Source organism: Didymosphaeria variabile, assembly GCF_027946475.1.
Source record: "Didymosphaeria variabile strain IMI 356815 chromosome Unknown scaffold_2, whole genome shotgun sequence".
Lineage (NCBI taxonomy): Eukaryota > Fungi > Ascomycota > Dothideomycetes > Pleosporales > Didymosphaeriaceae > Didymosphaeria > Didymosphaeria variabile.
In genome coordinates, this window is record NW_026611621.1 from 4,767,134 (window position 1) to 4,795,120 (window position 27,987).

General features: G+C 51.3%; 8 protein-coding genes across 8 annotated transcripts; 3 read left to right on the forward strand and 5 right to left on the reverse strand.

Annotated features, from left to right (window-relative positions):
• Positions 1-1,566: 1,566 nt before the first annotated feature.
• N0V89_003283 (uncharacterized protein) lies at positions 1,567-3,142 on the reverse strand (the record flags this gene model as incomplete). Its single annotated transcript, XM_056212085.1, has 3 exons — positions 1,567-2,336; positions 2,394-2,623; positions 2,676-3,142. The coding sequence occupies 3 exons, from the start codon at positions 3,140-3,142 to the stop codon at positions 1,567-1,569; spliced, it is 1,467 nt and encodes a 488-aa protein (XP_056075558.1).
• A 601-nt stretch (positions 3,143-3,743) lies between these two features.
• On the forward strand, positions 3,744-7,067 carry N0V89_003284 (uncharacterized protein; the record flags this gene model as incomplete). Its single annotated transcript, XM_056212086.1, has 4 exons — positions 3,744-3,968; positions 4,020-4,765; positions 4,823-5,825; positions 5,874-7,067. 4 exons carry the CDS (start codon positions 3,744-3,746, stop codon positions 7,065-7,067), a joined length of 3,168 nt encoding a protein of 1,055 aa, XP_056075559.1.
• Positions 7,068-7,416: 349 nt separating this feature from the next.
• N0V89_003285 (uncharacterized protein) lies at positions 7,417-11,611 on the reverse strand (the record flags this gene model as incomplete). Its single annotated transcript, XM_056212087.1, has 7 exons — positions 7,417-7,614; positions 7,677-7,814; positions 7,867-8,472; positions 8,541-8,890; positions 8,955-9,161; positions 9,710-11,169; positions 11,379-11,611. 7 exons carry the CDS (start codon positions 11,609-11,611, stop codon positions 7,417-7,419), a joined length of 3,192 nt encoding a protein of 1,063 aa, XP_056075560.1.
• Positions 11,612-12,588: 977 nt separating this feature from the next.
• N0V89_003286 (uncharacterized protein) lies at positions 12,589-13,531 on the reverse strand (the record flags this gene model as incomplete). Its single annotated transcript, XM_056212088.1, has 3 exons — positions 12,589-13,141; positions 13,203-13,412; positions 13,524-13,531. 3 exons carry the CDS (start codon positions 13,529-13,531, stop codon positions 12,589-12,591), a joined length of 771 nt encoding a protein of 256 aa, XP_056075561.1.
• Positions 13,532-15,272: 1,741 nt separating this feature from the next.
• FMO1_1 (monooxygenase) lies at positions 15,273-16,522 on the reverse strand (the record flags this gene model as incomplete). Its single annotated transcript, XM_056212089.1, has 3 exons — positions 15,273-15,740; positions 15,794-16,406; positions 16,452-16,522. 3 exons carry the CDS (start codon positions 16,520-16,522, stop codon positions 15,273-15,275), a joined length of 1,152 nt encoding a protein of 383 aa, XP_056075562.1.
• A 398-nt stretch (positions 16,523-16,920) lies between these two features.
• On the reverse strand, positions 16,921-18,345 carry RIPK4 (Receptor-interacting serine/threonine-protein kinase 4; the record flags this gene model as incomplete). Its single annotated transcript, XM_056212090.1, has 1 exon — positions 16,921-18,345. One exon carries the CDS (start codon positions 18,343-18,345, stop codon positions 16,921-16,923), a length of 1,425 nt encoding a protein of 474 aa, XP_056075563.1.
• A 2,442-nt stretch (positions 18,346-20,787) lies between these two features.
• N0V89_003289 (uncharacterized protein) lies at positions 20,788-21,061 on the forward strand (the record flags this gene model as incomplete). Its single annotated transcript, XM_056212091.1, has 2 exons — positions 20,788-20,792; positions 20,872-21,061. 2 exons carry the CDS (start codon positions 20,788-20,790, stop codon positions 21,059-21,061), a joined length of 195 nt encoding a protein of 64 aa, XP_056075564.1.
• A 2,747-nt stretch (positions 21,062-23,808) lies between these two features.
• On the forward strand, positions 23,809-24,724 carry N0V89_003290 (uncharacterized protein; the record flags this gene model as incomplete). The annotated part of the gene is made up of 2 exons (XM_056212092.1): positions 23,809-24,125; positions 24,181-24,724. The coding sequence occupies 2 exons, from the start codon at positions 23,809-23,811 to the stop codon at positions 24,722-24,724; spliced, it is 861 nt and encodes a 286-aa protein (XP_056075565.1).
• Positions 24,725-27,987: the final 3,263 nt, after the last annotated feature.

Sequence of the window (27,987 nt, forward strand, 5' to 3'; positions counted from 1 at the left end):
ACACACCTGGGCAGGATGCAGACGGGATGCGAATACATTGCATATCGAGTTTGCTGTTCTCCGCACACCTGTAGCGTTTGGTACAACCTCATGACGTACTCTCGAGGGTCTTGCAAACATTCATGTCTGCTTCGTCTTCACTGTTTGACGCAGACAGCCCGGCGAGACTAGTTGGTGAAAGAATTTTAATTGTCCCTGAACATTGAGACCTCGCAAGGAGCAAGAGTGGCGCTAAAAACAACAGGGGTTCGTGAATGCCGATGTCAGAAACTCCCAGCGGCCCAGCTCACAACATCACCAGAGGAACTCTCCGTCACGACTAATCCTGGTCTAATCAATCAAGCCCAGCAGAAATACGCCAACTATGCCTACAAGACCTTGCCACGAGGAATCTAACGGAACAGCCGTGCCTGAAGCTACGACTGTTTCTCTCACCGTCGTCGCGGCCTGTGAAGTGGCACTGGCTACGCAGCGACTGTCTGCCTCACAGATGTAGCCAGACTTGCAGCACACCGAGCCACAACACGTGCTCGGTTTCGTGCAACAGATGTCACCGCAGCATTCCTCAGCGTACAAGTCGCAACAACCACCATTCTTGCAGCACTGGCTGAGTCCCGCACATGCCTTCCCAGGCTGCTCGCAGCAGAATCCCCCTGAGTTGCCGTCAGCCGCCTTTTACACCTGAATGGAAGCAACGGAAGGCTTACAGACGCACGTCGTGCTTCCGCACATGATGTAGCCTTCGTTGACAGGGCAACATGCTTGTACGCCATTGTTCAAGTAGCACTGTAGCTATTGGTTCTGTACCCTTCACACCATCCTGGGGTACCTCGACATACCTGTTGACCTTCGTAGCAGCATCCAGGTGAAGCCAGGCTCGAACACTTGTTATATCAGCCACAACTGCAGAGAACCATCACGATACCTACGCATGTTGCATTGCCAGGGCAGCTATAGCCTGCGCCAGACGTCGAAGAGCACTGCGCACCTACATTGAAAGTCAATCAAGTCAAGTTTCCGGACTCTTCTTTCGCGCTCACCGTTTTGTCTCTCAAAGAGGGTTCCTGCTAGTGACCCGGACGCCAGATCAAGCAGAGGTGCCTGTGGGAATGCAGCCGACCCGGCAAATGGTTTTCTAGGAGTCCAGTGCTTAGTTGTTGCAGTGGCAGTTGCATATTCAGACGATGCTTGACCGGCTGCAGACACCAACCACAAAGCGACGAGCGCCCACATCGTTGCCATATTCTAACGAGAATACTTGAGAAGGCGAGCGAAGAAGGGCATATGCTGTGCAACTGTCACTCGTATTCGCTTCCTAGCCTCGACCTCGATGCTAGTGTTTCTGGGGGCGTCTTAGTTCACTCTCTGACCAATCACGAAGCATACTGAGGGCGGATACCAATCGGCCAGTGAAAGCCAAGATCGTGAATGCGAGCGATACGAGAGCTGAAAGTACTCTAACTGATTTGTTTCTCTGGTTGACACCGCCATCCAAGCCCACTTCAGTCCCGTCATCTGCCGGATGTACCTTAAAGAGCGCTTCCTCCCCGTAGGCATACCATCTCCTCAGTACACATAGAAGTTGATCGCCTCATCGTTCGACGCGCGGATCTTCCTGTTGTTCCTCTGCAGAACCAGTCTCATAACCCAAGCACACAAGACTACGCCTGCCGAAAACCCAACACTCGCATACATTGCCTTGCCAAATCGCGGCGCATCGGTATCCGGCCATAGATATGGCGTGTACACGAACGATAGATTGCCTAGCGTGTTGACAATGGCCAGCGAAACAGCTTTCTTCTCTGGGGTCTGGCCCAGCACACCTGCAGTCCAGGCCAACACGATGTTATTCACACCGTAAGTCGCGCCAACAAACAAAACCATGGCGAAGTATCTCGCACCAATGTTCAGCGTTGCAGTCCCGACTATAAAGCCCACAATCGCAACAGTCTTGGATAGCGTGATATGCCACGTGCGTTCGTTGAATCTTCCAGACGACCAGGACACGGCCACACTTACGAACGCTGAGATCAAGTACGGCGGACACGTCAGCACCAGTGTAATTGTCGTGTTAAATCCTAACGTTTGCACCACCGTCGGCAGGAAATTTTTGAACCCATTGGCGGATAGGTGGAGATTTTGCATCAGTGCAAAGATCCATGTGCGGTAGTCGGAGCACGCTTCGCGTAGGCCCTTCCACACGTCGACTTTGCCCTTGAGCTCGGTGGTATCCAGAGCGATGCGGGCGTGTGCGAGTTCCCGCTCGGGCTGGGTGAGCCAACGGGTTTGCAGGGGCGCGTTGGGGAGCAGAAAGAAGGCGGCTGCGGCGACGAAGACTTCTCATCGTTAGTACTGCACTGAGATCACGGAACCCGGGGGCCGGGGGAATTTACCTGTGACAACGCCTTGAATGAGGAACAACCATCTCCACCCCTCAAGCCCGTGTGCACCATCCAGTCTAGCGAAGATGCCAGCTGCGATGAGCCCGGAGAAGGAACTCGCGAGGAGGTTGCCGGTGTAGAAGACGGAGAGGCGGGTAGCGGTCTCTTTGCGCGTGTAGAATGACGAAATCATGAACAGGGCGCCGGGGTAGAAGGGCGCTTCTGTCATACCCAGTACGAGTCTATCCTCTCAATCAGTTCCATGGCCCCGCCTTACTTCTCCCAGAAACGCACCTGCATGCCAACATCCCATGGTAATTCTTCACCAGCACCATAAGCGTGCTCACTATCGCCCACGCCATCGTCCAGCCCGCCATGTAGTGGCTCGGCTTGACCCTCGTGAGTAGCATGTTGGAGGGTACTTGGCCGACGAGGTAGCCAACGAAGAAGATGGACACGCAGGTGTTGTATTGCGTGCCGACCAAGTGCAAATCTTTGTGCATGCCGTTTATCTTGCCGTTGACGATAGCGTTGCGGTCGAGGAAGTTCATAAAGTACATCAGCCAGAGTATCGGCATCATGTACAAATCCAGCTTCTTGACAAGAGCGATTTCCTCGGGATCCGTCTTCGCGGCCGCGCCGAACTTGTCGATCTCAGCGACATCGTGGGGTTTGGGTTTGTGCAGCTCGTCGATGTGCTCGACTGAGACTGAGGGCTTGAGCTCGTGCTGGTGGGCAGGGGTAGGAGTCGTGGAGGCCATGACGAGAAGCGGTCAGAATCGATGATGTCTGAGCCGGATGCCGCTCATACCGAACGGAGGGCAAGAGGTTATGTAGCATTTTCACGACGTTTATATGTGCATTTCGCGTTTTGCTTTCCTGTGCGCAACGCACAGCTTGTTGAGCTCGAGGGTGAGCTCCAGGATTCGTTGCATGATTCGTGCATGCGGGGTAGGGTCCCGCGTGCCCGTGGGGAAGGTCGCTTGTGGTATAACGTTACTTGGCAATATGTTGGCGGACGTTTCAAGGAAAAGCTACAGATCACGATTGGCAGGTATACGGCGGTATCAGACTGTGGGTCTGTGATCTTCTGCGGTTGCGAAGGGTCGTTGGTGGGTGAATTAACGGCGCAGCGGGAGAATCCGCCCCGCCTCCCCGACTTGCGGAAACTAATCCGGGCAGTGTTAGAACGCGTCGGATAAGAAATCCGGTGCACCAACGGATAAGCCTACTTTGACCTAATCCGGCATCCGAGGCGTGGGGTTACCTCTTTCACTCTTTTCGAATGGTACATGCATTGTTTTACATATATATCGCGTGCACATTTGAGGGATGTCGAGTACTACAGTTATCTCTGAAGCAATGAAGACCGCAGAAGACAAGCCGCTCATCGCGGGTGGAAGCAATGACGACATCTTCACCATCGATGAGTTGATCAAGCGGCGCGCTGCAGAGCTGCGAGGATCGCCGCTGCTGTGCTACCCGAGAGAAGGCTTGACAGACCATGAGGAGCACTCAGCAGAAGCCATCGACAGATACGTGGATGCGGCAGTCGAAGCATTGCAGCAAAGAGGGCTGCAGCCAGCGGTTGGTGGAAGACCCCACAGATATTGAACGTAAAACTAATCGACCATGTAGGATCCAGACCTCGAGCAAGCCCCTTCGGTCGGCATCATGGCGCATTCATCATTGGCTTTTATTATCACCCTTCTAGGCTTGAACAGGTTGGGTTACGCAGCTCTCTTGTTATCCACACGACTCGCAAGCCCGGCATTACAATCTTTACTTCAAGCTGCAGACTGCAGTACCATCTTGACGACTTCACATTTCTACGATGTACTAGCAGAAGTGCAAACGCTACAGGATCTCAAAGTGATCGAGATGCTGAAGCACGAAGACTACTACGGAGTAGAAGCACCCGTTTTCCAACGCAAATACGACCCACACAGAGAGAACCCTAAACGAGCAGTCATAATACACTCGTCAGGCTCGACAGGCCTGCCAAAGCCCATCTATCTCACGCATCGGAGCTGTATTGCTGCTTTCGGGACGAACCTGGACCGAAAAGCACTAATGACGCAGCCACTTTTCCACAGCTTCGGCTTCTACGAGACGTTCCGTTCGATATACTCTGGAAAGCCTATGTACTATGTTAATTACAATTACCCGTTGACGAAGCAGAATCTGCTGGCTACGCTTGGCCACGTCAAGCCAGACCTTCTTTTCTGCGTGCCGTATGTTCTGAAGCTGCTGGCGGATTCAGACGAGGGGATTCGGTGCTTAGCGGATATCGATCTCATCATGTACGGTGGGAGCGCATGTCCAGATGATCTTGGCGATAAGCTGGTGAAGCATGGGGTTAATGTTTGTGCGAACTATGGCGCGTAAGTATTTCGTACCCTCAGATTATGCTGAACGTCCATGTCGCTGACGCAAAACAGGACGGAGACAGGCCGAGTAATGACATCCGTGCGGCCCAAAGGCGACAACGCCTGGAACTACCTCCGCATCCTCCCGCAGGTAAAACAATTCCTCCTCATGGATGAAATCGCCCCCGGAATCTTCGAGTGCGTCGCCCTCGACGGCTTGAAATCAAAGAGCACCGTCAACTCCGATGACCCGCCGAATGCCTTCCGCACACGAGACCTCTTCATGCAACATCCCTCGAACCCTGACTTCTGGAAATACGTCTCGAGACTAGACGACAGGTTGACGTTGGTAAACGGTGAGAAGGTCCTTCCCATACCCATCGAAGGACGCATCCGCCAGGAAGGTCTCGTGCAAGAAGCCATCGTCTTCGGCGACGGAAAAGTCATCCCCGGCATCCTTATTATTAAAGCGGATGCCGCCTCGCACATGTCCGACGACGAGTTTCTACAGCACATCTGGCCGAGCGTCGAGGACGCGAACGCCCGCGCAGAAAGCTTCTCCCGGATACCGCAGGAGCTGGTGGTCGTTCTGCCGGCGGGCACGAAGTACGCCACTACGGACAAGAGCACGTTCATTCGCGCGCAGGTGTACGAGCAGTTCAAGCAGCAGATTTACGACGCGTATGAGAGGTTTGAGAATAACACTGGTGGGTCGATTGCGCTGCCACTCCAGGAGCTGGAAGCGTACCTCCTGCGCCGGTTCCGCGAACAGCTCGACGTGGCGCTGGAATCCCCAGAGACGGATTTCTTCGCCTTCGGCATTGATAGCTTGCAGTGCCTGAAGATGTGGAGCTTGATCAAGAAGGAGATTGATCTTGGGGGGAGGCAGGCCCAAGTCGGGCAGAATGTGCTGTATGAGACGGGCAATGTTGCGTCGCTTGCGCGGTACCTAGATGGGCTGCGTAATGGGACGCAGGAGGATGTGCAGGATCAAGAACAGGTTATGAGGGATTTGATTGACAAGTACTCGTCTTTCGACACGTTTACTTGGCCCAGCCCGGAAAAGCACGTCGTCGTATGTTCTACCATGCCGTATAGATTTCGAAATGCTAACCTTCCCTAGTTATTGACAGGCGTCACAGGCGGTCTAGGCGCCCACCTCCTCGCACAACTCCTCCAACACCCTCACATCTCCTCAATATGGACCCTCGTCCGCGCCCCCTCCGACCTCACAGCCCTACAACGCACACTCCACAGCCTCTCCTCCCGCGGCCTCTCCCTCTCCCAGTCCCAACTCCAGAAAATCACCGCCCTTCCCTCCGACCTCAGTAAACCCGACTTCGGCCTCCCCCCAAAAAGATTACAAGACCTCCGTTCAAAACTCACCCTCGTCATCCACAGCGCCTGGGCCGTAAACTTCAACATATCCGTCTCGAGTTTCGAAAACGAACACATCGCCGCAGTGCAGAACTTCATTAACCTGTGCCAGTCGACGACCCACGGCTCGCCAGCGCGGTTCTACTACTGCTCTTCCGTGTCATCTGCAGGAGGAACGCCGCGCCCTGGCATCGTACCCGAGCGTGCAGTTCCATCCATCGCGCACGTGCAGAAAACGGGGTACGCGCGCTCAAAGTACGTCGCGGAGTCTATCGTCCTGGCCGCAGCCAAACATGGTGCTCATGCCAGGGTCCTTCGAATAGGCCAATTAATAGGCGACACTTCCGTCGGCGCGTGGAACACGACGGAGGGCATACCGCTTATGATACAGACTGCGCAGACGGTGGGTGCGTTGCCAGCGCTAGATGAGGAGATGAGCTGGTTGCCGGTTGATTACGCTGCGGGTATCATCCTCGACTTGTGCGATGTATCACCCCTTTCTGTGGTTTCAAATTCAGAACCGGCACGCGAGACGAGACCGGACCTCGTATACCACGTGCTCAACCCCACGCGCTTCCACTGGACGCGCGACATGCTGCCCGCGCTGTCCGCCGCGGGGCTCGCGTTCGAAACGCTTCCGACTGAGCGGTGGATGGAGAAGTTGCGGGCGTCGGACAGCGATCCGGAGAGGAATCCGCCTATTAAGCTGCTGGGGTGGTTTGAGAGTAAATACGGGCGTGGCGCGAGTAAGGCGAAGGGAGCGTTGGTGTATGAGACTAAGGAAACAGGGAGGAAGAGTGCGACGGTGGGGAAGGTGCCTGATGTTACGGAGGTGGGGTTTGTGAGGTTGATGGTTGAGAGGTTGAAGGGGAGTGGAAACGGGGTGAGGGCGGGAGTTAGGTGGAGTAGCGGGGAACTGGGCGGAGGGCGCGGGAGTTAAGGGATGGTGACCCAAATACAATTTAGACATCTCGGCATGTTTAGGATTGGGTTTGAGCCTAGACATAGCCAGCTAGAGACCTGGTGTAAAACTAGAAATGGACTTTGTGTAGAGAAGGTTTGTGCTGAGGTCTTTTATAAGCCTTTGAATATACATTGTGGCATGGTATCCACGATAGCGGGGTGTTGGCTTACGCCAGCGCACACGGAGTATTTCACCCTCTGTTTGTAGCCGGCACAGATGTATGGGGAATGAGAGGGTTGCAATGATCTACGGACTAAGCTTCAGAGCAATGTTGCGCACCTTTCCATAATCCAAAGTCGTACCTCAACTTGCCTTGCAAGCCCATTCAAACAGTCCGCTCGCGCACAAAGCACTTGAACTTCTGCTTCACAAACCACAACGTCTTGTAATCGTACATCTTTCCTCCGTTCTCCGCATCAGGAACGATCTCGAAGTCAAATTGCCGCACCAGCTGGGGAATGACTTTCGACAGTTCGAGCAGACTGATGTTCTTCCCAATGCAAGTGCGCGGGCCAGTGCCGAACTGCGAACGTGACATTAGCTACACCGCGGTCATTGCGAATGATTGGAGAAGAAGGCACTTACAGCAAGGAAGTTCCTTTCCAGCCTTGCGCGCTCGCCAGGATCGTTCGTCAGCCAGCGCTCAGGGACGAATTTATCGGCGTCCGGGCCGAAGATGTCCTTGTTCCTGTGGATGACCCAAGCGTTGATTCCGACCTCAGTCTGGTTCATGTCAGCTCCTGTACGTCGTTACTGGAAAGATTGTTTGACCTACGCCAGCGGGAAAATATCGGCCTGCAATGTGTGCGCCGCCTGCAGGAACGACACGTACTAGCGGGCAGCCGACCGCAGGATGGATTCTCAGACCCTCTTGAATGACAGCCTGGAGGTAGGGTAGCTTCTGTGCTTCCTGGTACAGCGCTGGATTGGAGAGCTCCCCTCTCTGCGTTGCACTTTCCAGTTCGTGTCGTAAACTGGCCATCTTATCTGGATTCATAGCCAGGTGCCCGATCACGCTAGCGATCGAGATGGCCGTGGTGTCGGAGCCGGCAGCGATGTTCTGCCCTAGAGCGTTGAAGGTGTCGACCCGCTTGGCCTTTCCCTCGTGTTCAAGACGCAACAACTTCGTGAGGAAGTCTTCGCTGTCTGACTTAGGAGGTGATGTCTTGCCCTTGGCGCGATCCAGTATATGTGGCCAAGTGAAGTCTATAATGGCGCGAGTTGGATTGTGAAGGCGAAGGAATTTTCTGATCTCTTGCATTGGGTAGTGCACATCCGGTACAAGTGCACAATAAGCTCCGTAAGCCGTGGAATCGTCGATACCTTTGATGATACCGCTGGAATCGCCGTTGTTTTCCATTAATCCGAAAGAGGAACCAACCTAACGATCCCGAACAAGCCATCAGCAAGGGACTCATAACCACTTAGCAGCCAGTGCAATGCGCTTACGCTGATCTCCCCAATCACATCGAAAGCATAGTACTGGGCCCATTCGCGAAAGTCGACCGCCTGTCCCTCCCGGGCAAACTCTTTCAAACTTTTCAGCAATACCACGTTACACTTGTCCACCTGAGCTTCGTATGATAAAAGGTGTGTATTGGAATAGAGTTGCGAGATTGGTCGTTTTAAGTTCGAGTGGACGGCTTTGTCAGATACGGAGAAAAGGTTGGTCTGGTCATGTCTACCAAATGGGTAGTAGTACTTCGATTTGGCCATGGATGGTGAATGACCTAGGATCGTCTTGATCTCATCCGGATCGTTGATGCTGTACCTGTTGGGAGCGATTCTTACAATTGGTCCTGGATGAATGTAAGTGTGGATGCAGATGGTTTGATCAGAAAAGGTTGCGACCCTGATGCATACCGTACTTTTGATGAAGCGCAATGTTGTAGGTGGCGAAGTCATATCGTCTGACAGCGAACACCTCCCATAATCGTGTGAATCGTGCTAGAAGTGGGCCGGGTACATTCCGCAGAGGCGATAGTAATGACTGAACAAAGGATTTGATTACGAGCAGGGTGCAGACTGCGAGAATGCCGTAGGCATATTTGTGAGTTAGAATATGTTCCACTGTCGAAGTCATTGTGAGATTCGTAGAGCATCACAGAAGACCTTTGGTGTTACTGCACATTTGTACCCGTTCAGTGTTGTTTATGACCCACATGAGTTGTCGATCATTGTCCTAGTCCGCGATCCGATCCGAACTGGCATCCGAGCGCTAGTGTTTCCTCCCCGTACAAGCCGGAGCCCGGAACTGCAAGGATACATCCGAACCTCCATCATAACGGCCGGAAAGTTGAGCTTCCGAGTAGCATGAGCAGACAGACTCAGTGCGGGGAAACACATTATAGTGGCGACCTGCAGGCCATATTGCTCTTCAACCTGATGGCCAATGTGCTCCAACCAACCACTGAACATCCACCTAGTGACAGGCACGTGGCGGGGCAGAACCGTTTCCTCGCTTCAGAGTAGGAATGCATCTAACAGATCGAAGCCGCAGCCATGCGGGACGGGTGCAGTGAAGGATCCTGCGGAATGCGTTACGTCGAAGGAGCCTGGATCCCAATTGGACAATTTTTCAAGTGGGATTTGTCTATCTCGCGAGCTGAAAGCTCCACACAACGTGTTGTTCGATGGCGAAGTATCTGTATCGTCGGAGCTAATTACGAGATCTTTCTTGTGCGCAAGCGGTTGGAGATCGTGCAGTTGTCCGAACATTCTTCCAATCATTCTTTGTTGAAATTCCATTCTTCGGTGAGTGCGGCGGTCGATATAGCTCTCTCCGGCAGCTTGGAGACGTTCTGTTGCTCGCAAAGTGGTCCGGGCCCAACAGTCGTTAAGCTGTAACGTTCGCAATAGGGCTTGAGCCTTTTGCAAACTGCTTTTCAACGGGTAAACTTGGTCCAGATCGGCAAAGACAGCAATCCCAACAGTGAGTGCAGAATGGAAGACGGAGTTCACAGCATATGGCAGTCGCTTTGGTTGACCCGCCTGGGACAGCGAATCCCGAGTGACGTCGATACAACGCACCGCCGAGTTCACACATGCAGATACCAGCATATCACTGAATTCTGAGCTTGGCGTGTTCTCAGTGCGAGAAGAGCGACCTAATGCCTCATCTCCTCGGTCTTCTAATTGGGTGGAAACCTTGTCGAAAAGGAATGGCCATGTAAGGAGCATAACAGACCAATGGTATGACTCTTGGAGTGGAACGAAGAGACGGATTTCGTCTGCTAGTCTTGAGTCGAGTGGAGAACCACTTGCGGTAGCATTCAGCTCGGTTGCCAAGCGATCCACCCAAAGCCGATGCTCCTCCATAGAGTCGTATACAAATTGCTTGGAGATCTCCCCTGGGCTGTTGTAGATAGTCTTGATCGTGGTCTCCATGATCGCGGCTAGATCGTTGATACATGAGTAGCCGCAGCTAGCTTTGGTATCACGGGTCTCGGCAGTAGTCATGGGCCGACCGATAGAGATACTCAAGAAAAGATCAAGCATGCGAAGAGCTTTCCATATTCGCTCCCGCATGGCTTGTTCGTCGGTGAAGATGTACGAAACTGCAGAACGATGTATTCCTAGACCATGCGCATCACGAACAGCCGCACTGAGCGAAGCATAGCCAGCATTAACTTGGCGTGAAGTGATCAGGTAGAATGTCGTCCAGATGTAACAGACAATAGACAGGATGCTTGGCTCGCCGGTAGAGCCGATCATGCTCAAGTACTGGCCGTGTCCGAAGTAAGCGGCCGCCATATCGTCTTTATCGTCTGGGCATGACAAGGCACCGACGGCAAAGATGAGGTTGTTGAAAGCCCCTGTCAAAGGTCTGTCGTCCTGATCGCTGCACCCAAGCCAGTCCCGTATGCTCTGTTGTAGTTCGATTTCCTCGCATATCCCCAGTGCTCCATTTGTAGCCCGCATAGCCCAAGAAACAAGATGAGAAGCCTCGAGACAATCAGGCTTAGGTGGGAAAGCTTGAAGCATGGTCCAGTCTGCAAATTCATTGGTAGGTTCCACTATATAATGCTGTAGTGGTTCGTCAACGAATGAACATGGGCCGAGCGCTTCGGCAACCAGACTGCGAACGCGCTGTAATATGGAAATATTGGATGACGCGCCAAGGTAGACGACGCTTCCATTCGAAATTGGTATTAGTAGTTCTTTAGATGAAAGCGTTGGTTTCAAATAAAGCTGGTCAGATGGAAAGGCCTTCGCAGGCAATGATCGATCATGATCAGCAGCAGTGTCAAGAATACTAGCTTCTTGCGGTGAAGTTGTTGTACACACTCGGGAAATTGGCCAGTCTTGAGTTCGACGGTTGCTGTCCAGGGAACCTTGCGTTCGCAAAGTGATCGGATTGGAAGAGATTGCGTGCTGACCAGGCGTGGAATAGGCGCACCGGTTACGAACCCCTCGTACAATACATCGCTTGCATGGCTGAAGGCCATCACACCGCTCTTTGCGCCGTTTACAGGTGTCGCATCTGTATCGAAAGTCAGAAGAGTAATGAAATTCAGCATGATGGCACCCACGCTTGTACAACCCGACGGCGAAGGTTCTTGGGGACCTTCGGTGTCGGCATGAAGGGAATCTAGACTCGAGCTGACATCGGAGGATTGAGTGTGGGGAAGAAGGGGTAAGGGAGATGCGGCCCGGCCCATTGCGGCAGCCACGATGCGTAACGTAATTAGCGCGGCACGCTAGACCGGAATGGAACCGCGAGCCGAAAGTCACATGACATCTACAAACGATACTGGAGGAAGAATAAAGTCCTCCTCATGTACATAGATTCCACCTCATGTAATATGGAACTACACATCCAAAATGTCGGCTGGTCATTGCCATGCTAACTTTAAATGTTATGATGCTTACGAGATAAGGGCACGAATCTCAGAACAGCAAAAAGATATAGGATGGTAGAGGAAGAACTTTTGCAAAGCATCGATAAGCTTGCAGGCCTGCCCGCTATCACTGAGAGGCATGCCCGTTAACTCGCACCAGATATCTCCCCGCACAAGTTTCGACGTGGCGGACCAACTCCCATACCATTGGTTCACGATAGCCACGCGAAAAGCAATACGAGGCTATCGAAAGCCACCTCCTTCCCACCCATCTTCAAGCTCTTAGTTATAAGAGAGGCTCAAGGCATCAGTTAATATCAAAAGTTTACGATCGAGTCGTAATACCTTGCTTAGTAGAATGGTCAAGGAGAGTGTAAATTTACATTTTCCTCCTTTCCAAGTCACCATAATTCGTTGTTCAGGGGGTTATTAACAGGATACTATAGTTGATAGGTTGGAGATATCTTTGTGGAGCGATGTTGTGGCTCGAAGGTCCTGGGCAACGTCCATGTCGAATAAAATCAGCTCTTTCATGCAGACTTCGATGTTTACGATGGGTCTCCGATCGGACCCAACAAGCGTGTAAAGAACGTATAACTCATTTCACATAGTGTATCGATACTCCGGCAACCTCGTCGCTCCCCCGCTTGGGAAAACTACATACTTCGTATCGAAATTGTTGACTGTCGCTGCAGAACGATGAACTCCTGGCTTTCGTTGAAGTCTTCGTCTTCTCCGCCAAAGTTATTATCACGCGAATTTCTCCAAGCGATGCTCTTGTCTGCTTTGAACATCGCTGGCGCCGGTCGTTTTGGATTCACGACTCCCATATCGCGTTTCTCTTGGCTATTCATGGCATATCCACTCTGATTAGGTAGGATCACTAGACCTCTGCCACCTGAGTTCAGACTCTGTAGCTGAAACGAGGCCTTCGTGCTGTCCACCGTACGGCTACCTTCGGAGGCTGTAATCTCCTTGACCCTGCCTTGATCTCGAGGCCGATTGTTGTCTCGATTCGATGATATGCCAAAAACTTGTGGAAGTAGACGCGACATAAGCGGCTTGCATCCAGGGAGACATCCGCATACTATTCCAATGCAGGTCTCGACAGACATAACGGCGAAGACGGTGGCACCCCACCAGAGAACATCGTACGAGTATAGGTAAAGGCGGGTATAGTAGATCCGGGCGCTACCCGCAACGCATACACTGTGACTGGTCAGCATCGTATCGACAAAGGATCTACAAACGCAGGTTCATGGAAACGTACACAAGTCCGCATGAGAACATGGATGCGAGTGTGATACGCTGACGACGCGATATCCGGACCGCTGCGATGTCCTTCACCGGCCAAAGGAAAATCAGAAAGTCGCTCAAGGTGTTCTGTCCACTCCAGATAAAGTAAATAGCCTTGACGTTGCGACAGCGCTGCTTCACAGAGAGCAGGAACTTGAACGTTTCCCAGTACACGCGGACAGGTCTATTAGATGCGTTAGAAATGGAAAATTGCAGATTTTCGTATACGTTAATAACTCGCCTGCACTGGAATAAAACAAGGAAGAAGCAAGCGATACTGAAGGCGATAGTATACGCTAGCATGATGGAGCAAAACCACTTGTTTGTCTTCGATGGAAATATTCGTAGATAGGTCATTAGGATCGATATCTTTGTCAGCCCTATGCTCACGATGAATAGAAGTTGACCCGCCATTCCGAACGTTTCGCAGGTTAGCAGCGAAACCGAAGCATTTGTACACGTTGCGCGAGAGCATACCTTGCCGGCATCCAATGTTCCCAGTACTTGATCGAGCCTTACATCCCATATATGATATCCCATTTGATAGCGGGACGACGTTGATACGGTGATAAGGATATTATTCGCGATGGCGACGATCTGCAAATCATTGGAACCGTGGTACCTAGGACTGGAGACTGAATAAGAAAATCGGCTTACACCTGCACACAGCATAATCCAATCATCCCAGCCAACGGCATATACTAGGACTGTCCTGCTGTAGAACCGACAGGAAAGGAACACGATGACTAGCAAACTCATGGCAGTCGTAACACCAATTATTAGCGGTTGCTGAGTGACAGGATCCACATAGTTGGGTTCGGGGAATGAGGCGAGTTCCTGTGCGGTCGGGAACCTTGAAGTCATCACTGGGACTTGCGCAAGGGCAACGGACAACAATATTTGGAGGCAGAGTATGCGACAAGCTATGGTACGTGCGGGGCAGTCCCATATAGATCTGTCACAAGTAGACCAGGGCCTTGGTATCTGCCACTTCCGATGATGCCAGCAACGCGATAAGAACAGCTTGTTTCAGCCTCTTCGCGAAAGACTTCACTTCTGTACATTGTACCCTGCAGGACAACCAGCCGCTTGCCTCATACAACGTTCCCCGAGCCAGAAAGAGAACAGCCACCGCATTACCCTGGACTCTAAGGTGCCTTGGAAGTTCACCTTCGATTTCGGGAAGGTGTAACAGGGGCAGATCACGCACGTGCTGCTCATGGCATGCATCGCTACCCCAGTCAATCTCCTACAGAACACGTTGGGACATGCCGGCATTTGTTTGAGGGAGAAAGAGACAGATCTGGACACACGGTCGGGAGATTCCAAAGCTAGAGCGCTATTGGTCGCTGGGCGTTCGTATAGTGGTGGTGCATCGGGGCGTTGCCTCATCGCGACTTAGCGTGCTAGTAATGTAGGGTAAACAAGGATCATGAGGAGCATATACGTTTGCGGTAATAATTGCGACAAAAGGAATGGATTCGGCGCCTACTCTTGGAAAATCGGACCTCGAAGATTTTCTATTATCCAAAAAGGCTGAAAAATAGAGTATAGAAAAGAAAGGTTGGCAGAAGTGCAGCCCAGCCAATGGTGAGAGCTACTCCATACATGACGTATTTGCCGCTACGCTGAATTAGAGTAGATCTGCAATTCGTTCATGAGTACAGTGATCTCGATGCATATATGCTTTCGAGTTACGTGTCACTATTCTTAAAAGCTTGCTGCATCCATAGGCTATGGACTTAGCTTTTGTATCAAGCCCTCTTCTTCCTTCCATGTCTCAAAGTCAAACCCAAGGTCTTTCAGGCTGCGAACATCACGCCTCTTCTCACCTAACTCCAAAGCTGCTTGCTTTATCATCCGAAACTGTTGTCTCGTCCATCCCTTCTCTGCATCCCAAGGGCGGTAGTTTTCCTGATCCCCGAGCTGCACAGGCCTTCGCACTTAAGCTGAGCTTGTACAGCGCGTTAACGTACTCAACATCCTCGGGAAATCCAAGATCGTGGAAGCCATGGCTGCCCTTCGCTTGCAAAACATTGTCTTCCTAGGCTTTCATTTCTGCTAGCGTCGGTAAAACCAAACGTCCAGAGAACACCCGGGCAACGTACGCTGCCTGCGCTTCAGCGACCGGAAAGGGAACAATACGCTGAGGTAGTGCCAGGAACGCCAGCGTGGGTTCAAGGTTATAGAAAATGTGTTGATAGACGTTCCTTGTTCGTTCCCCCGTTGTGGCTACGGGTGGATCTAAGTCTTTCAGGAAAGGGAAAGAGTACTGGTAGCCCGTGCAGAAGATGATGTTGTCGATATTCGCCACAGTGTCGCCGTTGATGAAGCATACGGTTCTACTGTCGGCAAAGAATTCGGCGATCTCTGGACGATATGCAATGGATTCCAAGTCGTTGTGCAGCGTTGTTGGCTTCTTTTTCTCCGAAACGATAACTTGGGCAGCGACGGTGCTTATCTGTCTCGATATATCTAAGCCTGACGCTGAGTTACCCACGACAATAACTTTCTGGCAAAGCTTAGCTAGGTTTTTGTATATCATTTATAACAAGCTTGCCTCACCTTGTCTGCATACGGCCCTGGATTTCGGTAGTATTTCGAGTGCGATATCACCCCCGGATACTTCCCATTGAACTCAGAAATTCCTGGTATTTCTGGGACGAAGGGATCTGAATAATGACCGCTGGCACAAACAACTGCATCGAAGTTCTCTTCGCAGCTCGTCCCTGAAGCCATGTCGAAGTAGCGTATCGCCCATTTCGTGTTGCGAGCGCCATCATCACGGACAAGGCGTACTTGTGTAATTTGGGTTTCGAGTTTCAGGTGACCTCTTATATCGTCCGCGTATTCTTCAAGATACTGCTTGACAACTCTATGAGGCGGAAACAGTGGACAGTCTGTCGGGAAAGGTTGGTCGCTATAATTCATCAAGGTGTGCGGAATGTTCGTTTCAAGAGACTCGTATATGGGAGATGGGAAGACATGATTTGCCGCACCCGTAGCGGTGCGAATCAATACCGGTTGTTCCACCGACTCGGCTAGTTTTGTCCTTGGAATGGTGAGGTCAGACTGATGTTGCTGGAAGCTGTCGCCAGTATAGTTCCACACGCCGCCGACTTCATGGCGTTGCTCGAATACCACGATTCTATCGAATGCGTTCTCGGCTTTGAGATACCTGGACTTGGTCAGCGTGTTACGCTTGTGTACAAGGCAAACATACTTCACCGCCGCCAACCCAGTAGGCCCAGCACCGATGACTGCTATGCTTTTTATATTTGTGAAGGTCTCCATAGTTCATGGAACTGCGTTAGTGTAGATAATCTAAGTTGGGTAAAGGCAGTCGCGCAAACACGTGATTTTCTAGAGCCAATCGTAGGACATCTGGACCAATCAGTCGTCGCATCCTTGCACGAATCAGGGCGGGCGCTATTACCATTCCGGTAATTAACATCGGAGCTAGTCTTCCACGAACCAACAAAATCTATCCTCCCGCCACCCTCGATTATTGTTGATCGTCCCATCCATAAAGGAACAAACAACTCGACAGTGCAATATTCTATGCCAGTAACAAATGTCGAGGGCATGCTAGAGGCTAACTACAAATTTATTGGCAGCTACCTATGGTATACAGTTTACGATACAAGCTGTGCCACGGAAGAGAGCGATGTATCCCCTAACTAGGAGCGGTATTAGACCATTGACCGCAGCAGCCTCGCTACACCCTCATGCCCGTTCTCCGTGGCCAGCGATAGGGCCGCCTTTCCCCACTCATCAGTCGCGTGGGCGTCTATGCCCTTCTCAAGGAGGAATTGTACCACATCCTGGTGCCCACGCTTAGCGGCTAGGTGTAGTGCTGTGCGACCATTCTTCTCAGTCGCGTGGACGTCAGCGCCCTTCTCAAGAAGCAACTGCACGGTCCCCAGGTGCCCAAATATTGCGGCCCGGGTTAGTGCCGTCTGTTCCCAATAATCTCTCGCGTGAATATCAGCGCCGTTCTCCAGGAGAAACAGCACAACATCATGGTATCCGCAGTCGGCGGCGGCAATAATTGGCCTCTCCCCAGTAATAGAGTCTTGCTTATTAATATCAGCCCCGTTCTTGAGAAGCAACCTCACTACATCCCATTGCCCGCTTAACACGGTAGTCATTAGTAGACCCGGTTCCACCTTGGCACCGTTTCGGAGGAGAAACTCTACGGTGGTAGTATGTCCGTTTCTCGCGGCGACAAATATCGGTCTCGGTCCGAACCAATTAATCTTCGTGCTGGTGTTGTACTCAACGAGAAGCTGTACGATTTCCTTGTAGCCCCGCTCCGCAGCCCGGTATGTTATCGAGTGGCTATGTACCTCCGCGTTAGGGTCGGCACCATTCTGGAGAAGGAGCTGTGCGACGGCAAGGTGCCCTCCCTTCACGGCGTACATCAGCGGTGGCCATATATTTCCATGGTGTTCCTCCCTGGCCTCGGCGCCATTCTCAAAGAGCAGCTGTACAATAGCCTCGTACCCCTTCTCTGCAGCCCACGACACCAACGAACGCCCTCTCCACATTTGCTGGGCCTCGGCGCTACCCTTGAGTAGAAGCCGCACAACGGGCTCATGTCCATTTTGCGTAGCCCACCATAATGGCGTTCGTCCTGCCCTATCCGTAACCTGGGCGTCGGCGTCGTGTTCGAGGAGGAGCCGCACGATACTCTCGCGCCCGCTCCGCGCTGCCCATAACAGCGGCGTTCGTTCTTCTTCGTCCGCAGATTGGACATCGGCGTTACGCTCCAAGAGGAGCTTCACGATAGCGTCGTACCCGTTCTGCGCGGCCCATGACAACGATGTCCGTCCAGCGTTATCCTTCAAGTTGACTTCAAGCACCCGAAGTTTCAAAACCTGCCGAACGATCTCTTCGTGCCCTTGTGCGGCAGCTAAGTGTAATACTGATGAGCCATTCTCCGATTTCGCGGTGATGTCGGCTCCATTTCGAAAGATCCTGTCAACTAAGGGCCAGCTTCCTAACCGCACCGCCGATAACATGTCGAAGTGATCTGCCGGATTTCCCTGCTCTTTTAATGACTTCTCGAAAGCGACCTGAACATCATCTCGCGTTCCTTCCTTAAGCCGTTGCATTTGATGCACTATTCGCATATGCTTCCGCAAATCATCCTTCCGAGTAGCTCCCTGGGAACGGCAACCATGTACTTTGCAGGAGAATTTTGGGCTGTGATGAAAATGGATGCGCTTGTGTCGGGGAACATCGCGATTTCGTTTGAATAGTTTGAAGCAAACATCGCATTGATTTGGGGGTCGTGGTTGCTCCTGAGGAAGGCCCATCTTGTGGAAGCGTGGAAGCTACTCGATTAAGAGGTAGCCCTAATAAAAGTAGTTCGGACAAAGGTTGCAAGAATGAGTCTGGATTGTCCTAAGAGGGGGCCGTATGATGGGCACAGCTGGTGGTCGATCCACGCCTAGGGCTCGTGCTCACCTGCATGTGTATGACGCGCCTGGTTGGCGGGCGCTCCGTGTCAGCGGAGCGCCGCGCATCTCCTCGTATGCATAGCCAGGCTATATACCAAGTGAGGCAGATTTGATGCCACGTTAATTTTTAGTAGGTGCGGCGCGCCCATGTCCCTCCTCAGGCTCACTCTTGTGGTCCAGCACGACGACTCTTCCTTCACCCGAACACAACGCTTCCAATCCACTTCTCGCCGTAGTAGCAAACCCAGAAGCATCGCACTTTTCCCTCCCTTCCGTTCACTTCTGTCACAAGCTTTTATCTGGCAAATCCAACATGTCGCGTTACCTCATCGAGCATTCCGGCGACGACGCCGAATCCGGTTAGTTTTTTTTTTACGCTAATGCGACCGCGCCGCCAGAGTTTCGTTCTCGAGGTTGTCCGCTTTGCCATGACCCAGGCTGCGCCTACCGAACGTCCGGACTTGATGCTCTTGCATATCATCTTGAGAAGCGAGACCTTTCCGGTCCTCCCTACGATCCCATTGAAGGGACCACCAGTCACGACAACGCTACCGTTGAAGCTGAGGTCCCCAGCTCAGCCGACCATCCCGCTCAAGATGAGGTTCCCGCTCACGACGAGGTCCTTGGCCTGAACGACAATACCGCTCCAGGTACGGTTCCCAAGCGGATCGCAGGTCGCTTCTACTGCTCCCACCCTGGGTGCGAGATGATATCGTTTAGTCGCCGCCGTGACGCGCAACGCCATATGGATAGCCAACACAACCCACCGCGATTCCAGTGCACATGCGGCTGTGCCTATCGCAGACTGGACATGCTCAATCGACACCGGCGTAACACAGGGCACTGAGACTAGCTATCTGGCTTGTTTAGCTTAGGCGACGAAATCATTTATTTGCTAGATTGAATGAATCAGATTGGTTTCCGCATTATCACTATCCTTGCATTGTTGAGTGAAAGGAGTGCCGGAGTGTAGCTGAAACATTGAACACACCAGACGAACACATGAAAGTGACAACCAGGAATCGCGCTTCTGGTCAGGGAGTCATCGGCCTATCCTGAACGGCAATTCATGCAGGCTTTCAGAATGATGCTACACTGCCACAGATGTCCTGCGGAAAACCCGGCGCGGAACCAATTGCTCCGTAGTAGCATCGCAACGTTAAGCTCTTGTCGAATCATCTTCCGAAAGCAATACTATCCACTCACTAATCACCATGTAGCCTATAAGTTGCAGGATCAAATAGCACTCGGACACCGCGAGAAGAGTAAGCGAAAAGCCTAAAAAGTAACTTATGTATGGCGAACGTTAGACTCCTCTATGCCTCGTTTAGTAGAAGTCAGCGCGCATTGTATAAATATTCCTAGTCTCCCTACTCTTTCTATCGTTACAGTTCTCCTACATATTTAAGCTTCGTCTACTCATTACAGTGAATCATTTGAGTTATTATTATACGTAATTCCTCTTACCCCTTATTTCTACCATAGGGACACCTTTATCTAACACCTTACGCATAAGAGGTCTGTCGAAGTTGAAAAGGGAGAGGCAACGGACTAGAAGATAGAGGAGCAATTGAGCGTCGGATATCATAAGTAATTGCATGTATGCCAAGTAAATTGAGGTATGAAACTTTTGATACCGTGGTGGATATATTATTTCCATGCGCGCAGGCTTGCAATGGTTTTTAGCTACTCGTGCAAACACCTGTCAAGCCCCAATCGAATCATACAAACTTCTTGGCTAGGATCGGGGACACTTACCCATATCGTAGCACACAATTGACGATACCTAGGTAAGAATGTAGTACTTGGATAGCATGGCGCTAAGTCGGCAAAGATCCGAGAGTCGGACCATGGATTCCTGATACAGTTCGCGCTCCTCCGATCAGATTACTATCATCCTGTAGCTTAACACTTTGTTATCATATTTTACTCACCTTCGTCGAAAGTACATTGGAGCATTCACTGACACCGATTTCACTATGGTCATCGAATCCGAGGCCCACGATCTCTATGCAAAAACACTGCACTTGGACAGTCTCAACATGTGTAACTTTTCGCGAGAAATTCTCACTGCCTGGTGCGCCGGCGCCAATGATGGCGTGAGCCGCACGTGCGGGCTCTGGGAAGGCTTCAGAGCCTCTATCACCAACGTCGTACAGTGAAACAAATGGTTCGAAGAGCACTCGATCTTATCGTGCAAGCAGACACCGTCGCTGACATACGGAAAGCAAAAGAGCTTGGGAATATGGCTGTGCTATTAAGTCGGCAGAATACGGCAGGCATTGAAGATCAGCTCGACTACTCTCGCGTGGTTCGTGACTTGGGTGTGCGCAAGATGCAATTGACGTGCAACACGCAGAACTACTAGGCGCAGGCTATACAGAAGCTAACGACAGTGGTTTGACCGGACTCGGAATGGAAGTCGTCAGTGAAATGGCTCAGTTGTGAACCGTGTGTGATCTCAGTCACGTCGGACCTAAAACCACTCGAGACGTTATTGAGTTTGCCCCCGCAGGAAAGCCGCCTCGTTTCTCGCACGCTCTATCATGCGGAAGAGAGACCATCCCCGAAACAAGACTGACGAGTTCATTAGATTGCTTGGCGCAGGGGTGGGTTCGTGGGTCTCACTCAGTTTGGCCCAGACATGGAGGAGGGGACGACAGCACCGTTGACGACTGCGTTAAGGCGCTGGAGTACGTCATTGCTTTGATTGGGATAAGATTTGGTAGGAGTGGGAAGTGACAGCAGCAAGGTCACGGGCTACCAAGCGAGTTCATGGCGTGGTGCAACAAGGACAAAGGCTATGCTCGTCACTTGACGCCGTGGGGGAGCCAAAAGTTATAAAGCCGCTAGGAAAGCTTGAGGATAGGGGAGACTTGGCGCTATCGATGGCTAGGAGAGGCTGGAGTCAAGAGAGAATGAGGAAGGTGCTGGATAAGAGAACATCTTTTTCGATTTCGTCACACGAAACATCACTAATTCCAGCTAGGGGAAGATTGGTTGCGATACCTAGAAAGAATTTCGGCGAGTAATCTACGGGGGCCGCTTTCCACAAGACCAATGCTAAAACCCGTGAAACACTACGTCTCCCACTTCGGTTTGCTGAACCTTGGCACGACCTGGGCACACCAGTCACTTAACGTTCATGAGAAACGCATATGCCGCAATAAGTGTACAATGAAAGAAGCAAATCTTGCTATACTTTCGTAAATGCAGATTGCCGAGTTGAGGCTCCTTCGGCTCAGTGTTCGAGGCGAGGAACAGCACGGCAGCACCAAAGATTGCGGTGAAGAATCACAGTGCCTTAACTTTATATCGTAGCGGCAGCTTCAGGCTAATTTTGATAGAACATGGCGTAGCATCGCTGCCATTGTCCTTTCGGAAGCTTGGCTACTGGTGGTAGCTGTTCTTTGGTACTGTGAATTGCAGAGTAACTGTCGTACCTCTGCGTTGGTTGGAAAACCAGGTGAGTTACGATTTCAGGTATTGTTCCCTGCCCTATTAACTTCTCAGTGGGCACCTCACCGACTCAATGGTGTGCGTTTTGACCGGATGCTTGATGCCTGCTCGTTGAAGCTAGAGAAGGCGGTGTCGTACGGCAACCACCAGTGCCGAAACGAGTCCTTGAACCGAAAGCTACAAAACCAGCTTTGGGTTTTCATGCCAATATCTTCGCATCCCACGTAGAGAAGCTGTCCAAAGTGGCTTACTGAACTTGTGGTCCCTCAGTTCGGATTCCCAGGTGGCTTATGCTTTATGTATCTCGCACTCTTGAACAGAAATCATCATTGATCATGTACAGCAAGGTCATCGCCGACGACCGTGCTCATCACGGATTTGGTGAGTGGCATCTAGATCGAACTTGATAGTATTCCATTCACGCGGCTCCGCTTTCGGGCAGCATCTGCGCGAGGCCAGTCTCCATGTTTGACAGAGCCCAGTTTGGTGGTGCTGTGGGCGAAAAGCGGCGGCATTGGGTGCTTGAGTCCACGGAGGAAAAGGAGGCCGTTAAGGGACCAGACCGCCTTAGTCGCGTAGACTGGGCCGGACATCTTTATCTGGGAGTGAGTAAGCCGCGCCTGGACAAGTCATGTGCCGCTATGGTGGCTCCTCCTGACGGCTGCAGTGACAGCCGGCTTAGGGATGCAGCTACGTTTAGTGCCCAGCTAATCATTATCGGGAGGGAAAACACATTGCAAAACATCGCCCAAAATTTTGTTGCTTTCAGCAGAACCGGCAATTTCACCCGCTCGTTCCTTTCTGCGACCTCACATATACGGACTTGTGAGATACTTCTGACCAGGTCGTCTGTTCAAGACATGATCAACAATGCTGAGAGACGTTACAAGAGCAAATGACTGATAGTCGATCAACTCCTGCCGCACACTAGATTCATATTTTCAATTGATCTTGCATGTCGCAGTGACCCACCTAAACCTAGATAGGAACCTCCAGGCCCGTCATTCCGTCCCCGATGCGTGGAGAATATCGTGGACAAACAGAGCTAGCGGTAAGCTTAGCAAACAAGCTTTTCGATCGCTGTCGTGATTCGCTAGTTGCGCGAAACACGATGATCGCTGGAACAAAGTGGCGCTGCGCTAATCCTAACGCAGCCACAAACACGGTCGGAAGCTACAGCTCCCGAACAGTATGCCTTTGAAATCCCTCTCCTTTCAGTGGCACAGCCTACCGCCAAACGGGGCGCGAATCTCCTTTCAGAAGGCTTAAGATTCATGACGATTAAGTTGATTCTGATTGGTAGCAGAGAGCTTCGGAGATGAACCATCCCGGTGACATTCACGATGGTTTCCGTTTCCAGACAAGCAGACGGTTGGGTTAATCAGATTCGGCCATACTGTGGGTAGACCAGGCATGCTTTGAGGAATAATGAGACGTTCGTACGGGACCAATGTCAGCCACGGAATTACCTATCAGCGCTAATGAGTTGAGGGAGTATAATAAACTCGAGCTTCAAAAGGCTGCCATTCCTCCGCGAAAGCCTCGAGCGTAACCTCCTCTGCAGTCCTTTATTGTAATTCATTCTTTACGATCATGCGTTCCTTCACATCTCTTGCCCTTTTGGGCTGCGCCATTACCTCTGCAGCAGCCCAAAACATGTCAGTGTGCGATAAATACACAACAGCACTTCTCATGGACAACAATGCCACAAACCAGTACACCTTGCTGACACTGCTTGTCAACACTGTTGTCATTGGAAACTACACTCAACCCAACAAGAACGCTGTCGCAGGCATTCTGGCCAAGGGCACCTACGAAGGCGAAGAGGTCAACCTCCTGCCATACTTCGACGGTACCCTGATGTCGAGCAACCGCGGTGGCTCCAAAGGAGTTTCCATCAACTTCCTTGACGGCGGTGGTGCCGCTCCGTTGATGGAGAACAAGCCTGCCAACAACGAGACTTCGAACCAATAGTAAGTCGACTTAGCTTTTCCCACCCTTCACCACGCCTTACTAACCATAGTGCAGCTTCCTCCTTACGCACCTCTACCAGTTCTTCGGCAAGTTGCTCGGCTGCTCCGAGTACGGCTCCATGGGCTTCCCAGCTTACGCTGGACATGACATGGCTTCCGCACACGCCTTCATGAACCTCGATCCCTCCGAATTCGGATACTTCGTTCAACAGGTCGGCATGGCAGCCACCTCGTTCGGTGTTACGGAAGATGATGTCACTGCCGTCGCGATGGCGCTACAGAAGCTGTTCGGATACAGGTGCAGCCCGCCTACGACCGTCATTCCAGAGCAAGGGGCTACGCTCAACAGCATCTGCCAGAACGAGAAGTGCCCGCTTGACCCTATGGCCACGTGCGCTGCGTACCCGAACAATGGAACGGCGATGGAGCCCATGTCGGCGAGTGGCATGATGAATGGAACGATGCCGAGCTCAACTGGAATGAGCCCTTCGGCTTCGGCTACGTCGACGATGGGACCGGACTTCACGGGAGCTGCCGTATCTCAGCGTGCAGGGTTTGCGGCGATGGTCGGAGGTTTGGCCCTTGCGATGGCTTTGTAAGAAGCTGGAATATCAAGACTGCTCATGTCGATCAAGCTTGGTTCTGTCGCATCTTATCATGCATATTTTCTCCCAGGAAGTTTACTTCTATGCTTCTTACGTATAGGTTATGCGTGCCACGCCCTATTCAAGTTTTAATTTACGCTTTGATTATCATAGGTGGGAAATACCTACCTATTACTTTAGTTATCCTTTTATCGGCTTATCATGTCAAATTAGAGCATGAAAATCAGAATGTCGTCCAAGGATCAATCTTAAGAATCGTCCTCGTGCCTATCTGAGAACTCGAATGTAATCTTCCTCATCATGACCTCCTGTGTCTCAAGCTTAACAGGAAGCGACGATCCATCCCAGGCGCATTTTACCTACACTCATCAACGAAAAAGGAAACAACCTTGACGCTTTGGACACGAACGAACTCGTTTCATGAATTGTGTGAGTATCCTCAATGAGTGCGCACGGTTTTCAGAGGAGGAAAAAGGTGAAAGACTCAAGCACAGCGACGCAGGCGCCGGCAGCAACATGAGACGAGCAATTCCGGTCCCTTCTAAGATGCGCGTACATTAACCCAGATCAAACAATGCGTACCGTAAGACAACTCGATGCGATTGGTGCGCATCCCTGTTACACAAGCTGACCCCCTGGTTACACAAGCTGACGTTACCGTTACCCAAGCTGACATTCGGACTCAAATAAGGTTAACATAAGCTTTCCTATTGCTGGGCATTTTTACCTGGCCGCGTAACCTACTAACCTGTATGACAGATGTCTGGATGTCTTACATGGTTCCCCGCCTGAACTCGGTGCCAGCGGGTGCATGAATTCGGACCGGAAACGCTGACCTGCATAGGCCTGCTAAGGACAATTAGCATCTGTGAACTCAGCTCGTCCGAAGCCCCATTTCTAGGTTAGCTTTGATGCAGGCACGAGGCTTTATGGGAGTCGTACGAATTAAGCATTGACTATGTGCGGAGGCCGGCATCATGTCGCAGTCTTCATTGTCGCGATTGGACATTCTCAAGTAGTCGAGTTCTAGCTAACTTCTGAATGGTAGCCAGGTACACATCCAACATGTTCAATCAAAACGAATTTGTTCGTGATTGGCTTACGATCACATCTGGCTCCGATGACAGACCGAAGCTATTGCCTCGTGTCACCTCAGTCCTTTGACATGGCGCAGTAGTCAGTCAATCGACCGGGAATAGTGCATTGGCCGGAAACTATTATCAAGATTCTCATCAGGTCCCCTTAGTGAATCCAACTGCTCGATGTCAGTTCCATGCGTACGAGGACCAGCTACAAGCTTTGCAGAAGTACAATCACAGATTATTTCACAGTGTTAGGAACCTAAAAAGCGCCAAAGAAGAGCTTTAGACTTTTCCGACCCTGATCGGCGGCTTATAGTTACCTCGACAGGATCTCAAGATCCGAGCGCTCCGGAACCTGGAGAGCTCGCGATGCCCGATGAGGTTTCACTTCTGCCGTGATACCAGAGTTGACAGAGCGGCAATTACGCGGGGGCCAAACGCGTGCGGTGACGAGGGGGTTCATTGTGGATCTCACAGCTCTGTAAGGATCCCTCGTTGCGTAAGTCCTTGCTTCCTAGTTCGACCACTTAAACCTGCTACATTTTCTAAAATGAGAGAAAATTGCCTGGCCAGGGATCGGTCCCGCATGTTCAATTTGCCTCACTTGCCTCGTTCGCTGCATATGGATCGTAGTGCGAGGTCGAGTGTCGTTATTCTTTGGCCCCCGCATGGCACACTGCTCCATATGGACGATGCCGGGATCCCAGATCCTCAATCGTCCCAAGACTGTGGGTAAGCTTTACTTAGCTATTATGGCCCCTTCCCGAGTCTTCAGTTCTGTTGAATTGTACCAATGTGTTGCGTGACAACACGTGCACAAGGATGTGGAAAGAGACACTCGCTATATGAACTTCGATAAGACTAGTGTGTATATTAACACCCGTTCAAGCGAATACTAAATATTCTATTGCAATCGGCATGTTGAAGGGGGCGGGTGAGACGGAACTCAGTCCCTCACTCAGATCCTTCCCAAACAATGTTGTTACACATACTTCTTTCAGCTAGATGTACGCGCAAGACATACATGATTTAGAAGACAATGACGTGTGCTTACGCTCATTACTCGATGCCTGAGATTCAATTGAGGGATTTTCAACTCCACCTGCACTGCATCCGACAAGGGACCATGCAAAGGATTGATGACTCTCCACTACGAAGACCCCACGGTATACGGTAGGAGAGAGACAGCTAGAGGCAAGTTGTGGGAGGCCTGAAAGAGCTTCGATGTATAAAACCTGAACAGTCCTTCACCTTTCTCTTCTCCTCACCAATCCAAGAAACATCCCTTCCTCACGACCACATCAACTTCCATCCGATCCTCTTAATCAATTCCTCCACCGACAAAATGCAGTTCAAGCTTGCAATCGGCGCACTTCTCTCCACCATGATGTGGACTGCCTACGGAACACATGTGGTTTGCCAGGCCGGCTTGAGCGACACCAACATTTGCGAGCAGACCTACTGTGATTGCGATGGGCCCGTTCTATTCTGCCAGGGTGGAACCACGTGCGCATCGACATGTGTTTGCGCCGCTTAGGCATCGTTGCAGTACGTCCTTCTTATCAGCATTGAGATTAACTTGGTACTTTAATGCTAATTTTTCAGGAACACCGGGTTAGCAGCGATATCTACGTCTCGATGAGGTTTTTTATCCTCTTATAGGTTTTCCTCATCTTCGAACAAATGTTGAGGCTAGATAGTCCGGAATGAAAAGATGTAATCATTGTGTTTCTCTGAAACGTCGATGCTTGTGATTGCAGTGCGATCGTGGTGCGGCGAGATCGTTGCCAGATAGAAGCCCATGTCTCTACTACGCTGCCGAGCCGGCCAATTATGCCATCAGCACGATACGTCTTGTGGCCCCATGAGGACGGCACCTTTGCTTATGCGCCGGAAGGTACAGTTAATCAACGGGATGACCTCACCACAGGACCAGAGCGAGAATAGTGACGTGTCTGCCAAGCTCGATCGGAATAGATCCAGTGGGCGTTCTTGAGAGTAGGCATGGTGATGGAGGTCTACTTTCCCTTGCTACTCAGTTCGAGACCATCCCACAAGGGATTGACATCACTTTTGATTTAACACTAGATGATTCGAGAAATCTCCTACTTTTTATATCTTTTTAAGGGCCTAAGACATCAGCCTTCATCCAAGAGAGCCGATCCTCGTTCGTTT